Below are 14,597 nucleotides of genomic sequence, written 5' to 3'. Positions count from 1 at the left end.
GATGGAGACAGGGCAGGTCTGGGAGCTGAGGAGGGGGACTGGGTCGGGGGGGAGGGAGAATAGGACAGGGTGTCAACCTGCGGGTCAGGAACCAACCCCCTGGCAGAAAGACTGGTGGGAAAGACTCCCGGTCGCCTCTGCATTGCTCTCTAGGGGACACGTATTGTCCCTTCAGTTACGAATGAAGCAGTGAACCACGTGTCGCAGCAGGGCTGGGACTGACCACAGCACAAACTAGAGCCACTTTGTGTCACAGCCATCCTGCTGATACCCCAGCGTCCTGCCGAGGCCCACTGCTGTCGGGAGCTGCAGCGATAAAGAAGCACTTAGGTTCCGTATCACACAGTTTAGAAAATAATTTGGTAACTGTGTTTCGGTGTAATTGGTTTCCATGGTAACCCCATGGGCTTACCTTGTGCGCTGCCCCGCGCGCGATGTGGCCCCAGAGCGAGGACAGGGAGGCGAGGAGGGGCTGTCAGCTGAGCGCCAGGGCCCTGCCCCGGCTCGGCCAGTGGGAAACCCAGACCGCCCACCTCAGGCCCTCGTCCTCGTTCATGAGAGGCCAGGTGGTCTCTACCTCTGGAGCTTCCGGCAAGGGCCACGGAGACAGTTCGTCAGGAGCCTGACATGTCTCAGAAGCTCTCGACTAAGGCCACCAAGGCTGCACACAAAGGGAGACCAAGGGCTTCCCTGGTGGCGCAGTGGTTGAGAGTCTGCCTGCCAATGCAGGGGACACGGGTTCGAGCCCTGGTCTGGGAAGATCCCACGTGCCGCGGAGCAACTGGGCCCGTGAGCCACAACTACTGAGCCTGCGCGTCTGGAGCCTGTGCTCCTCAACAAGAGAGGCCGCGCACCACGATGAAGAGTGGCCCCCGCTTGCCACAGCTGGAGAAGGCCCTCGCACAGAAACGAAGACCCAACACAGCCAAAAATAAATAAATAAATAAATAAAATTTAAAAAAAAAAAAAAACACAGGGATAAATTTAAAAAAAAAAAAAAAAAAAAGGGAGACCAAGACGCCACGGCGCTCGAGAAGAGTGGCCAGGAGGTGGGGCGTCCTGCGGGAGGAGGGCCCAGCCTGGGGAGCCTGGCCCGGGCAGGGCATGTGGTGGGGAAGGGGGAGTGGACGGGCAGGCGGGGGTGCGTGGCAGGGGAGGCGGGGTGCTTCCCAGCTGGGGACCTGCGGACCACGGCCCTTCGCCCCATCACGGGAGCTCTGAGCCCTGACACGGTGCAGTCCCACGTGGAAGCCACCCCCACGCAGGGTCCGGCCCGGGTGACCCGCCTTGTGTCCTGCAGGTCCCACAATGAGCAGAGGCCGCTAGGTGGCAGGAGTGAGCCACAGATGGCCTGCGGGCCTGGTGGCCACCACCCTCCCCACCCCCCAGGAGGTCCAGTGGGTTCTAGGCACAACCTCGAAGCAGCCCGGGTGGGGCTGTGGTTAGTCCTGGAGAGTGACCCTCACGTGTGGGGTCTGTCGGTGGGTCCCACCGTGGCCAGGGTAGCACTGACTGACCAACCCCGAAACCCCCAACTCCCCACCTTAGAAGTCCCTGGTCCCAGGGCCCCTCATGAATTCACAACCCCCAGAACCTTGCTCAGGTCAGTCACGGCCCACCCAAGACCCCTCGGACCCTACCCAACCTTGAGAACTTCTTCCTCCAAGGAACGTCCCCCAACAAGCTGCCTGGGCCCCCAGACCCTCCCGCGCCCTCAGAAAGCTGTGCCTGCCGGGCGACACCAGGACCGCGAGCCTGGCTGTGCCCACAACAGCGTGCTTACCGGGGCTCCAGAGCCCATGTCCTCCTTGCTGCACCCGGGGAGTCGGCATACCGCCCGGGTCACGTGGGGGACGCGTGAAGCTGCCCACGTGCGTGCACGCCGGGCATGGTACAAATCACACGCACACACGCACAGGGGCTGTGAGACGTCTGTCTCCCCGGGCCGCTCGGCCAGAAGAACCAGGCCTGAGTTCCACCCTCTGCTGCATCCCAGCCCCCAGACACCTACTGGGTAACGGAAGGAACGTGGCACCCTGGGGGGAGCTGGAAAGAACTTACACCTTCACCTTCTGGCCACCCCCAAGCAGGGGAGCCCCCAAAACACCCACCCCCACCCCGTGAGAGGCCAGCTCGGGACCAACTTGCCTGCTACTCTGGGCTGCAGGCCTGACACACAGACCTTCCTAGAATCAGGTGGGGCCCTCTCCCTAGGACCCCCAGCCCCTCCACTTCCTCCTGAGATGGGCCCAGGAGGAGCAGGAGTGGGGCACGGATTGTTGAGGGCCAGGGGCACCCAACAAGGAGGTGCCAGGCCATGTCTGGAGACTGTGAGCCATGAGCAGGGGTGGGGTGGGGGCAGGGCTCCTGATTAGAGGTCAGAGGTGAAGAGGAATCAGCAAGGAGCAGGGACAGAGCCCCCAAGGGTGGGGGACAGACGAGCTCACCTTCCCAGACCCACCCAGCCGCCTTACTCCAGGATGCCCTCCTGGACACCCCACCAGCCCACCGCCAGGGGGCCTCCCTCCATCCCCGCGCTGGTCCCCAGGGAAGCACCTGGTAGAAGCCCTGTTCCTGCCCCCACCCTGGGGCTGACCCCCCAGCTCCCCCTTAGGGCTTGTGTCCCCTCCTGCAGGAGTCTTCCACGCTTGACCCCTTTATGGCGAGAGATACATGGGTCTGCCCTCAGGAGTCCTGCTCTGTAGGGAGCCTGGCCCTGTCCTGGGAGCTCTGAGGGGGCAAACACAGCCCTGACAGGGGTCTGGGGACATCCCAACAACACGTCCAGGGTCCATCCCCCAAGGGATGGGCTGCACCTTTGGCCCAGAGGCCTGCCCCTCCCCCGTCCTCAGTGCACGGAAACATCGGAAGCTCAGGCCATTTATTTTTCTATTTGTGTCCCCCACCACTTGCCGCCCAAAGCCGGCCATGACCCCAGCAGGTCGAATCTGTGCTTCCCTTCTGGCTGGGGCAGGGGCCTCGGTGGGAAGGCCAGTTCTGCCAAACTCACACGGAGACCGCTCCCCCTCTCCCCATGGCCACGGGGGTGGGGCAGGGAGATCTCTCAGCCCCAGAAGCCTCCACCCCTCCCCTGTCACCCTGTCGGCAGCTCTCCCCCGACCCAGGCACCCAGCTGTTTCTGTACCCTATTTCATCAGACCCTCCAGCCCACCCCGGGGGCTGCAGTCCCCCACCACAGGGGCTCTGTGGAGCTCGGACCCCAGCCAACCCCATCCAGGCCTCCCTCCAATCCCGGCCTCTGAGCTCAGGCAGGGCAGTGACCAGGGACCAAGTCCAGCACGAGTCCCCTGTCCCACGTGCCAGTGCATATCTCGGCTCTGCCATCCAGCCGCCCCCCTCTCTGGGCCTCGGTCTCCCAGTCTGCAGAATGGGAAGAACCGCCGCCCCCAGCAGCCTCTCGCGGAAAGTCCCCAGCCCAGCCCACAGCCTTGGCCCAGGCCCAGCTCCCTCCCCCAGAGGCAGAACTTTGGGGGAGGCAGGAGGCATCCCCCAGAGGCCTGCAGCAGCCGGCCCTGGCAGCCTGCTCCAGGCTCGCTCTAACAATGCGCTTCCCCCACACAATTCCCAGAAACACCGCCCTCCCTGCCCTGCCAGCCCGCCAGCCTGGCGGCCACTCCACCCTCCCCCTCCACAGGGGCCCCAGCAGCCGCAGGGTCAGGGGCTCCGGTGAAAGCAGGGGGTCTGACTCACAGGGGTCCCCAAGGCAGTGCCTCCTAGCGGTCCAGGCACACCAGCCCTGCCCTGGTGGAGAGAGACAGAGGAAACTCCTGGGAGAGGCAGACTGGGGGCCGAGGAGCCAGGCCTTGGGAGGCGGCCTTGGCCAGCCCCACTCCCACAGCAGACCCCTGCCCTTCTCTCCCAGTGGTGAGTTGGTGAGTCCGTCCTTCTGCCTGCACAGGCCCATCTCCACACAGCAGCTGTGGAAAGCTAAACCAGATCACACCCCTCCCCTGCTCAAAACCCTCCCAAGCCACCAAGTCTCCTTCAGATAAGAAAGCGAGACCCTCCCAGGCCCCACACAGCCCCTGGTCCCCTCTCCAGCACAGGTCCCTGCCCCAGGGCCTTTGCATGTGCTGTTTCCTCTGCATAGAAGACTCTTCCCCACGTGTCCCCTCATTGCTTTCACGTGTTTCCTTCAGGGTTGGCTCCACGGTCACCTCCTGAATGGGCAGGCAGTGAGCACCCCGACATAGCCCTCTCTCCTCCACAGCCTGGCGCTCCGGATTCTGACTTGTTTGTGGATTTGTTGATCGGCTCCCTCTCCAACAGAGCGGAAACTCCCCACAAGCAGGGCTTGGGGCTGTTCTGTTGCGCTGCTAAATCCCTATCTCCTGGAACAGGGCCTGACCCACGGTGGGGTCGATAACCAATCGATGGATGGATGAATGGATGGCTCCTGCCCCTGAGCAAGAAGGGGTAGATGGTCCCCAAGAACACAGGCCTGCCCCCCGGCCAGTTGGCAGCCCCAACCGGTTGGACCATCAAAGCCATTTGTCACTAAAGCCAGGGCATCAGCCGAAAAGAAACTCACAGCTGCCGTGCCCACCAGGCCCCGTGGGCCAGTGACCGACCACCTGGGGGGCTCTGCCCCTTCTTTCCATGCTTCCCAGGGCAAACGAGAACTGTCACCAGAGCCCAGTAGGAGAGAAGAGGAGCCAGGCCAGCCCAGGGCAGGGCAGTCGGGGTGGGAGCCCGGGATACGCAAGTGTGTCAACACACAGTCCCCCAGGCAGCACACACAGAGAGCCCCATCTCTGCCCCACCTCCCCTGAGGGGGACCAGGGCACCATTCCTGGAGAACCTGGGCCGGGGTCACCGAGGTCTGAGCAAAGCCAGCCTTCCCAGAGGCTGCCCGGGGCCCGGACTGAGCGGCATGGGGGTGGAGCCAAAGACAGGAACACTGGGCCTGGCTGGCCAGCTGGGCCGGAGAACTGGACAGACAGAGTGTCTGGCGCCTGCTCAATCAGGCTGGCCCTCCTCTCCCTCCTCTCAGCTGCGGCCTTCCTTCCTGAGCTGGTGTTTCCTGGCTCCTCCCTGCTGTTGCCGTGGAAACCAAGAGGGGCCTGGGCCCCCTGCCCCCGGGTTCCCACGGAGCCCCCGCTGAGCACCAAGCGGGGCCCACACAGGACGCAGGTCGCTGGATGATGAGCATGGCCCCGATGCCCCCGGGCTCGCCGGGCTCAGCACCGCAACTCCCCTCCAGCACAGCAGCCCGGCGTTTGGAAATGCCTCTTCAAGACCCCAACACCTGGGACACCCACAAAAGTGACCTAACCCAACTGCCCACAGCCCGCCTGCCCCCCTGAAGCCACCGTCACGGGGTCCTCCTCACACACACTGCATTCAGTGCCCCCCCACCCACAGGCCCCTTCAACCCAGAGAAGCCCCCCACCCATTTGCCCCTGCTGGCCCAAAGCACTCAGGGGCGGGTCCAACCCCTGCGCGACAGCCCTGAGACCTGCAATGGTGCCATTCTCTCCACGCGCCCAAGGTGCCCACGGGGCACCCCGACGAGCACACCGACACCCTAGCTCCCACAGCGCCCAGCTCTTCGGGGACTCCCAGGTCCCACGACGGTGGCAAACCACGCACTGACCCCAGCACTCCTGAGAGCACCGCCCTGCAAGCGTGAGCACCGTGCCAGCTCCCTCGTCCCCCCGTGGCCCTCTGCACACTGGGCCCGGCACCCCAGGACTGAGCAGGAAAGCATGGGTGGCACGAGCCTGCAGCCCCAGGCCTGAGCCCCAGGGTCCACCAGGATCAGGCCTGCCGCTGGGCGTGTGCCCACTTGGTTCTAGGCCATCGGGTGGCCTCCCCAGAAGCCACCCCCATCCCCACCCGCCTCCAGCCTTTGGAGCAGCCTCAAGGACAAGCCGGAGGATCCGGGCCAGTCCTGGAGCCCTGGTCTCTAGGACCACAAGGAAGGGTCTGAAGTGGGCGGCCTGGCTCCAAAGCCAAGGTGTCAGGAGACCAGAGCCCTCTCCACCTGGATGAGCGTCTGACGGGGACCCCACCCCCGCCCTCTGGGAGCAAGAGGGTCCTGCCCCGCGGGACTCAGTAACTGGTCCCAGCCCCGCGGCTCCTGCAGCAGCCAGGCCCGGGCGGCTGGGAGCCTGTGAGGTCTATGCCCCGGGCAGCAGCGCCTGGGAGGTCCGCCACCCCCAGGACCCAGCCAAACCCCCACTCAGAGCCACCGAGGGGATTACCCAGCATCCCTTGCAGGCTTCAACCAGAGCCTAGGGGTCCAGTTCAGGCTGAGGGAGGGAGTGGGCGGAGGGCCAGGAAGGCAGTGTCCACTGGACGCCCAGGCCAGCCCCCGCTCGCAGAGCAAGCTTGCCCTCCCTCCCACCTTCTGTCTGGGGAGATGCGGGCTGCAGACAGGGCCCCCGCAAGGGTGGGCGGCAGCAGACCTGGACCAGGCCAGCCTGAGGGGGGTCCTGGAGACGTAGGAACGCCCCCAGACTGTGGATGGATCAGGGGCCACAGTTTGGTAGCCAGAGAAGTCTTGGGGAACCCCTCCCTTGGTGGGTGTCCAGGGCCAAACCTCCACTCTACTCCCCGCGGGGCCCCATCTCCCCATGGCAGAGTCCAGCCTCACCCCCACACCCGGGCAGACAGACACGAACACACAGACCACATACAGATGCACAGACACACACCTCGGATGCACAACTGGCCACACCCACGCCGGCCCCCCTACAGCCCCAGGGAGTACCGCCAGCCCTGAGGCTCCAAGGTCAGGGCCCCCCTGACTGCAGCTCCCAGCCCTCTGTCTTCCCAACTGGACCCTGGGCCAGAGCCACCGTCCGTGTGCCCGCCGGGCAGCACACAGGGAAGGGTAGCCTGACCCCCAGGAGGTGGGTGGTTACCCCAGGAGACGCTCCCCTTGCCTTGCCCAGCCCTGGCCCACAGGACGTGACAGCCGGACACCTGAGTTCCGCAGCCCAGCCAAGAGGGAGGGTCGCTGGCTGGCGCCAGAAGAAGCAGCCGCCCTGGGGGGCGGGCACTGCGGCCACTGCGCTCCCAGCAGCTTGAGCAACTCAGCTGTCAGGGGCTGCACGGGGCCAGGCAGGGCCCCTAGGGGAACCCAAAGTCCGTCCCAAGGTAGGGCGCTACAGTAGAGGAAGCGGGAAGCCTCCTTCCCAAGCCCAGTGATGATCATCCCAGACCCACGGCTGCCCAGGCTGAGCCAGGCCCTGGTGACCCTAGATCACACCCAGAAGGCTGCAGGGAGAGGCCACCTCTGCCGAGTGCTGGCCCCTTGGACCCATCCTTCAGCCTGGAGTCCTCCTCACACGTCTCCCCCCTCTACCCCTGCAGGCTGCCCAGTCCACCCACCCACACTGGTCAAAGGCGAGCTGGAACCACTGGGAGGGGCTGTGCACCCGTCCACCCCCAGGCCCCCCGTTCTTGCCTGCCTCCCAGGAAAAGCCAGTCTTCCCCCGAGATCCAAGAGGACCCACCTTGACTATCCCCAGTGCCCCAGCATGGGGTGAGGGTCCATGAATTAGGTGCCAGGGCCTGGGGGATCTGGAAATCAGTCTGAGCCACCCAGCCCTACACCACAGAACCTGCCCTGGGGACAGGGTGCACACCCAACGGCCCTCAGAGGACCCCTGTGGGCGCGCTGGCCTCTCCCCAGGACAGCTCAGGAGCAGCCGTTGGGGGGAGCTGTCGGACCCACAGGGGACCCGCCCCACTCTTAAGCACTGACTGTGGCCTAGAGGGACTACCAGGGACAGAGGACCCAGAAGCTCTGGCCACACAGACCCAGGGTCACCGACACCTATGGTCACGCACGCACCGTGGAGCTCCCAGCACATGGGGTGGGGCTCCTGATGTGGTAGTGGGGCTACAGAGCTCCCAAGCTGCGAATGGATGTGCAGGAGGGAAAACTCATGCCAGCCCCAAGAGAACCACCCTCAGCAGGAGGGGCGGGGAGGGGGCCTGCCCTGGGGGAGACCCCTCAATGTCTGGAGCCCAGAACCCCTCCTGATGGGGTGGGAGGGGACTGCAAGGAGGGGTTCCTCTGGGGAACCCTCTGGGGTCTGATGGCCCAGGGGAGGGCCCCTCTTCCCCCCACCTGCCCCAACTCGAGGTCCAGCCTCATTCTCTTGCTGCAGCGCTGGTCTGGTCCGCTGGGTAACCAGCTACTACTGGTCCCATCAGGCCCGGGGGAGGGGGATGAGGCCCGGGGCTCCACCCACTCTGGGCCCCTCCCCTCCGGCTCTGCTATGGGTCCGGGGCATCTACCCTCTCCCAGTCGGTTTGGGAGTGGGGTGGGGGACACGGAGACCATCTTCTCCTTTAACCCCATGAACAGGCCTGGGGTGGCGGAGGGGCTCCAAGCCCCCAGCGCTGCAAGTTCCACGTGTGGGTGGAGGGTGGGCGAGCATGATGCCACGGGGTTATCCAGAGCAGCTCCCCCAAGACACAAGTTGCTTTTCCCTAGGCGCCCTTCCCTTGGAGCCAGCCTCTGGTTGGGAAGGCAGCCTTCCCCAGTTCCTCCCCGGGGGGTCTGACTCTTTGTGTGTGTGGGTTCGTCTCTGAAAGCCTGACAGCCCCCAAGAGGACGCCCCCTGCCAAGCTTCGGGTCACATCAGCCACCCTCTCCCACTCGGGGGGGGGGTCTCTCCTTCAGAGGGTGCGGGGGGCGCCGCGCAGAGGAGGCGGAATCCGGCCGGGCCGAGAAGAAAGGGAGCCCCCGGGAGGAGGGGGCGGCCCGGGCCCGCCCCGCCCCGCCCCGCCCCGTCCGCCACACCGCCCATTGGCCCCGCGCCGCTATATCTGGGCGCCCACCCGGCGCGAGGCCACCGCCGTCCCTACCGCCGCCCACCCGCCCCACGCGTCCGACCCCGACGTGCCCGCTGCCCACCCTCCGCGCTCCCGCGCTCCGTTCCGCCCAGGCCGCGCCCAGCTGGAATGCAGAGATCGCCGCCCGGCTACGGCGCACAGGACGACCCGCCCGCCCGCCGCGACTGTGCATGGGCCCCGGGCCCCGGGGCCGCCGCTGAGCCGCGCGGCCTCCCCACCGCCCCCGCCGCGCCCGCCGCGCCCGCCGCGCCCGCCTCGCCGCCCAGCCCGCCACGCAGCCCGCCGCGCAGCCCCGAGCCGGGGCGCTATGGCCTCAGCCCGGCCGGCCGCGGGGAGCGCCAGGCGGCCGACGAGTCGCGCATCCGGCGGCCCATGAACGCCTTCATGGTGTGGGCGAAGGACGAGCGCAAGCGGCTGGCGCAGCAGAACCCAGACCTGCACAACGCGGTGCTCAGCAAGATGCTGGGTGAGTGGCCGCCGGGCGCGGGCGGGGGCGTGGGGGGGTGGGCGGGCGGGGCGCGCGGGGACCTCACGCCAGGGCGCTCGCGGAGCTCGGCGGTCCGCCGCCCGCCCGCCCGACGGCACCCGGCTGACCCGCGCCCGCCGCCCGCAGGCAAGGCGTGGAAGGAGCTGAGCCCGGCGGAGAAGCGGCCCTTTGTGGAGGAGGCGGAGCGGCTGCGCGTGCAGCACCTGCGCGACCACCCCAACTACAAGTACCGGCCGCGCCGCAAGAAGCAGGCGCGCAAGGCCCGGCGTCTGGAGCCCGGCCTCCTGCTCCCAGGCTTGGCGCCGCCGCCGCCGCCGCCGCCGCCGCCGCCCGAGCCCTTTCCCGCGGCCACCGGCCCGGCCCGGGCCTTCCGCGAGCTGCCGCCGCTGGGCGCCGATTTCGACGGCCTGGGGCTGCCCACGCCCGAGCGCTCGCCGCTGGACGGCCTGGAGGCAGGCGAGGCCGCCTTCTTCCCTCCGCCCGCGGCGCCCGAGGACTGCGCGCTGCGGGCCTTCCGTGCGCCCTACGGCCCCGCCGAGCTGCCCCGGGACCCGGGCGGCTGCTTCGGGGCGCCCCCGGCCGAGGCGCTCAGGACCGCGCCCGCCCCCGCCGCGCCGCTCTGCGGCCTCTACTACGGCGCCCCGGGTGTGCCCGGCCCGGGCCCCTACCCCGGCCCGCTGTCGCCGCCGCCCGAGGCCCCGCCGCTGGAGGGCGCCGAGCCGCTGGGGCCCGCCGCCGACCTGTGGGGCGACGTGGACCTGACCGAGTTCGACCAGTACCTCAACTGCGGCCGGACTCGCCCCGACGCCGCCGGGCTCCCGTACCACGTGGCGCTGGCCAAGCTGGGCCCACGAGCCATGTCCTGCCCGGAGGAGGGCAGCCTGCTCGCCGCGCTGTCCGACGCCAGCTCCGCAGTCTACTACAGCGCCTGCATCTCCGGCTAGGCCGCCCGGGGCGCCGCGTGTCACCGTGTCACCGCTCTGTCTCTCTCGCAGGCGGAGTTGCCGCTACTCGTCATAGCCCCGCAGGAACCGGCAACGCCGGGGCTTGGCCGGGCGGAGGGCGCCCCTACGGGGCGGTCCCCACACGTCCCGGGGCTTGGCCGGGAAGCCCAGGCCTAGGACGTGTGGGCTGGCCCTGCCAGGGCTAAGTTTTTGAAGCGCCTAATCCTTTTCTTGCCGTGTATTTTCTAGAACTAGGCTGTATTTTTTACTTTGCCTTTTTTATATACATGAAACAATATATTTAATTTTTAATTAAACTTTTAAACTTTTTCTTGCAAGGGGTTTCAGTGATGCAAAGCACCAATGTAGCAAGGGCTCTTTAAATAACGTTCGTTTGCTGTAAAGGAGGAGCCGGGAGCTGGGTGCCCCTGGCGAGGCCACAATAAAGTGCCTCTCCTTTCCTCGGAACTCCCGCGTCTGTGGTCGCTGGGGGTGGGGGAGCAGTTCCCCCCAGGGTCCTGGGCGTGCCCTTCCCTCCGAAGTCCAGGGAACCGGATTCGCAGCTGGGCTCCACAGCATGCACTTCTGCACCCTTCCAGGACAACTACCCCAGACAGCCGATGGGAGGCAGGGGGCGTGGGCACTCCCCACCCTGCCAGCTCTCCACCCCCCCAACCCCCATTTTAACTCAAGCCTCATCGCGGTCAGACTACACCCAGAAATTCCCTCCACACCCTCACCCGGGTTTCACCATCCTCATCTCATCCTGAAAACAACTTCCTTCAAGCCCAGTGAGTGCCCAGGACAGCGCCCCTCTCTGAAGGAGGCTGGTGGGGTTGACGCCTGTCTGCAGACATGACATCCTGGGACTCCCATCCGTCATTCTCTCTCAACCCAGTGTCCCCAGAGAGGGCAGCACCATGACAAATCCACACTGCTTGCCAGGGTGACGTGTGTGGGCTCTACCAGTGACACGCGGTCAATGACCAGAGCAGGGGAGCTCAGGCCTCACGTTTCAAGCCTCCACCTCTGGAACCCATCGCACTAGCCGTGGGCCCTCTCCCAGCAGGACCGGACACCCTCTTTCCACACGGCTTCCTTGGTTCCACTAGCGCCCCCTCACTGGGGAGCCCATGGGTTCAGGGAAAGTTGGCAACAATCATCTTGGGCGATTCTTCTCTCCTGGGACCGGGTCCTGAAGTGAGGCGTCTACACACTCACACCCTTCCCAGGGTCTGACGGGTCTTCCCAGCCAAGACGAGAGGTCGTGTGTCCCCCTGGCCTGTGCTGCCCCAGTAGCATATGGGGGGGTGTCCCGCTGCCCTCCGACAGCTCTGATGTCGTGCGTGCGCCCTGGGGCGTGGGCATCTTCTGATGGCGTGCGCTGCCGTGTGGCTGCCGTGAGCCTGAATCCGACTGCGTGTGTGAGCAAGTGTGAGCAAGTGTGTGCACGTGCTCCGAGCATGGCTGTGATGCTGTGACAGTGTGACCATGTGACTCGACGGGACCCTCCGTGAGGATGACTGTGTGTGACACCCGGGGTGTCTGAGCCTCTGTGTGCGCATGCGTGTGTCTGTGTGTCAGCCTGGGTGTCCGTGCACGTGGGTCTGCTGCCTGAGCGTGTGTGCAGAGGTGAACAGGGTGTGGGGCTGTTCTTACAGGTGTCCTGCCTCTGAGAGGCACGGGGACATCACCTCTCTGTTAGCTGGAATGAGCCCCACACCTCGGTGGGTGGAGTCGGGGAGCGACACCTGGGCCCCCACACCCACCTCATAGTGAGCAGGGCCCAGAAACCTCAAAGACAAAGGGACAGAGAAAGACAAGCTGAGGAGGGCAGGAGATGGATTCGGAGGTGGAGAGAGGAGCCCTGGGCGGGTCGAGGCACAAACAGAAATGGCCCCCAGGACACCAAGGACAGTGCTGGTACACAGGAAGGAGGCAGGGAATGAGGCCCAAAGCGACAAGGGTGGTCCAGTCCAGCCGCATCTGTCATGGCGGAGGGAGCTCTGAGACACCAATGCTGAGTCCTGGGCTCACGCACGAAGGCTCACGTCACCCATGAGTGTGCACACCAGCTCTCATGGCCCCTGACTCCCACTCTGGGCCTGCCCCTGGTAGGGGGACAGGTGACCCACCCACTGGAGCCCTGGGTTAGCAGGGCCAAGGTGCACCCCCCCCCCCCGTGGGGATGGCCTCTGTACGGATGGGGACCCATAGCCGCCAGAGTCCAGCAGCCTCTGCCCCCTGCCACCCCCTGGGAGGCAGACCCTCCCATCTCCTCCCCCCACCCCCTGGCCAGGGCCGGGGGAAGGGAAGACCAGCCCAGCCTCTCCTACCGCCTAGAGCCAGGTGACAAGCCCCTCGGAGGGCCCCCCTGCCCGGGCCCAGGCATCGCCTCACCTGTGCCCCACCCCAGAGACAGCCATGGACACACACAGAGAGAGGCTGCAGACGGGCAGGCAAGGCTGTCTCTCTTGTACGTGGAACAGTTTTCTAATGCCCTCCTCACCCCACCCTCGGAGGCAGGAGGATGGGGGCCCCAAGGTGCCTGGGGTGGCACAGGCCCCGCTGCCCAAGTGGGGAAGGGCCGAGTAGCTTGCTCCCCAGAAGACCCTCCCTCAGTGCCAGGGTGGGATGCCGGGGGGGGGAATGGGGGGGTCCGGGGGTCCCAATTTGGACCAAGTCCCTGGAGCCAGGGGCTGGGGGCATTCAGGAGCAGAATCAGGACTGGGGACACACATACACACACACACACTCACACACACACACACACACACACGGAGGGCAGCTGTTTTCAGGGAGTGCCTCAGGTGGGCACCATGCCTGGGGCCCTCCCAAGGGACCCAAGGCAGGCTGGGCAGCCCTCCTAGGCAGGACCACAGCTCCAGGGTCTGGGTGGTTCCAGCCCTGGGTCAGGCTTCCCCCCCTCCACGCACCCCCCCCGGCTCCACCCACCTGCTTCCCCTAAGGTCAGAGAAGGGAAGTCCCCACCCCCAGCTCCCGCTGAGTCAGGCCCGCCAGGAACAGACCCAGGCGACCTAGCTCCTGGCGGGAAGTTCTAGCAGCCCGGCCTGGCCTAAGCCACAGCTCCCACACCCAGGACCCAGCCTAGCCCGGGGGTGACCTGAGCCGAGGTGTGGAACCCTCCCCAGCAAGCCGCCCACAGGAGGAGGTGGGGGGGGAAGAGCAGGTAAGGTGCACCCCTCTCCCCAGTAGGCACGATCATCACCTCGACACCTTCAGGAACACCCCACACACAACCAGCCACACACCACACCAGGAGCAAAGCTGTGCTCACACACCCGCCCCCAACAAGGCCAGGCTGGGCAGGTGAAGAGGAACTTAACTGTCCACTTGATGAACAAATACGCTAGACATTCCAGCTGCTCAGCTGTCGGCCTGCAACACCTACAGACACTTCTAAGGGGACAACTCAGTGGTTTTTAATCTATTCACAGGGTGGTATAACTATGATCACTAACTTCAGCACTTTTCCATCACCCCAAAAGAACCTCGTCCCCACTAGCTGTCACTTCCCATCCTCCTTGCTCCCAGCTCCTGGGAAACACTAATCTGCTTTCTGTCTCTGTAGACTTGCCTATTCTGGACTTTCCATGTAAGTAGAATCACACAATAAGTGGCCTTTTGAGTCTGGCTTCTCTCACTGAGCACTGAGTCTTCGAGGTTCATCCATGTTGTAATTTGAATCAATACTTCATTCCTTTTTAAGGCTGTATAATATTCCATTGTATGGATGGAACACAGTCTCTTTATCTCTAGATCAGCTGATGGACATTGAGGTTGTTTCCATGTTTTGGCTACTGTGATTACTGATGCTATGAACATTCGTGTGCAAGGTTGTATGTGGATGTGTTTTCAGTAAAGTAACATAAGTGTGTATCTCTAATGACCAAGTCTGAACAAGTAGATTACCTCAAATTCATATGCTGGGTAAATGACCCTGAGAAAACCATAATTCAAAAGGACACATGTACCCCAATGTTCATTGCAGCACTCTTTAACAATAGCCAGGACAATGGACAAAGAAGATGTGGTACGTATATACAATGGAATATTACTCAGCCATAAAAAAGGAATGAAATTGGGTCATTTGTAGAGACGTGGATGGAGTTAGAGCCTGTCATACAGAGTGAAGTAAGCCCGAAAGAGAAAAACAAATAGCATATATTAACGCATATGTGGAATCTAGAAAAATTGTACAGATGAACCTATTTGCAGGGCAGGAATAGAGATGTAGAGGTAGAGAACGGACATGTGGACACAGGGCGGGTAGGGGAGGGTGGGACGAATTGGGAGATTAGGTTTGACAT

The 14,597-nt window shown here is 64.5% G+C and overlaps 1 protein-coding gene across 1 annotated transcript; it reads left to right on the top strand.

The window, feature by feature from the left end:
- Positions 1-8,848: 8,848 nt before the first annotated feature.
- Positions 8,849-10,596, top strand: SOX18 (SRY-box transcription factor 18). The gene is made up of 2 exons (XM_057529521.1): positions 8,849-9,301; positions 9,449-10,596. The coding sequence occupies exons 1-2, from the start codon at positions 8,944-8,946 to the stop codon at positions 10,264-10,266; spliced, it is 1,176 nt and encodes a 391-aa protein (XP_057385504.1). The 5' UTR covers positions 8,849-8,943; the 3' UTR covers positions 10,267-10,596.
- Positions 10,597-14,597: the final 4,001 nt, after the last annotated feature.

The sequence above is a fragment of the Balaenoptera acutorostrata genome, chromosome 15, assembly GCF_949987535.1.
Source record: "Balaenoptera acutorostrata chromosome 15, mBalAcu1.1, whole genome shotgun sequence".
Lineage (NCBI taxonomy): Eukaryota > Metazoa > Chordata > Mammalia > Artiodactyla > Balaenopteridae > Balaenoptera > Balaenoptera acutorostrata.
This window is presented reverse-complemented; position numbering and strand designations above follow the sequence as displayed.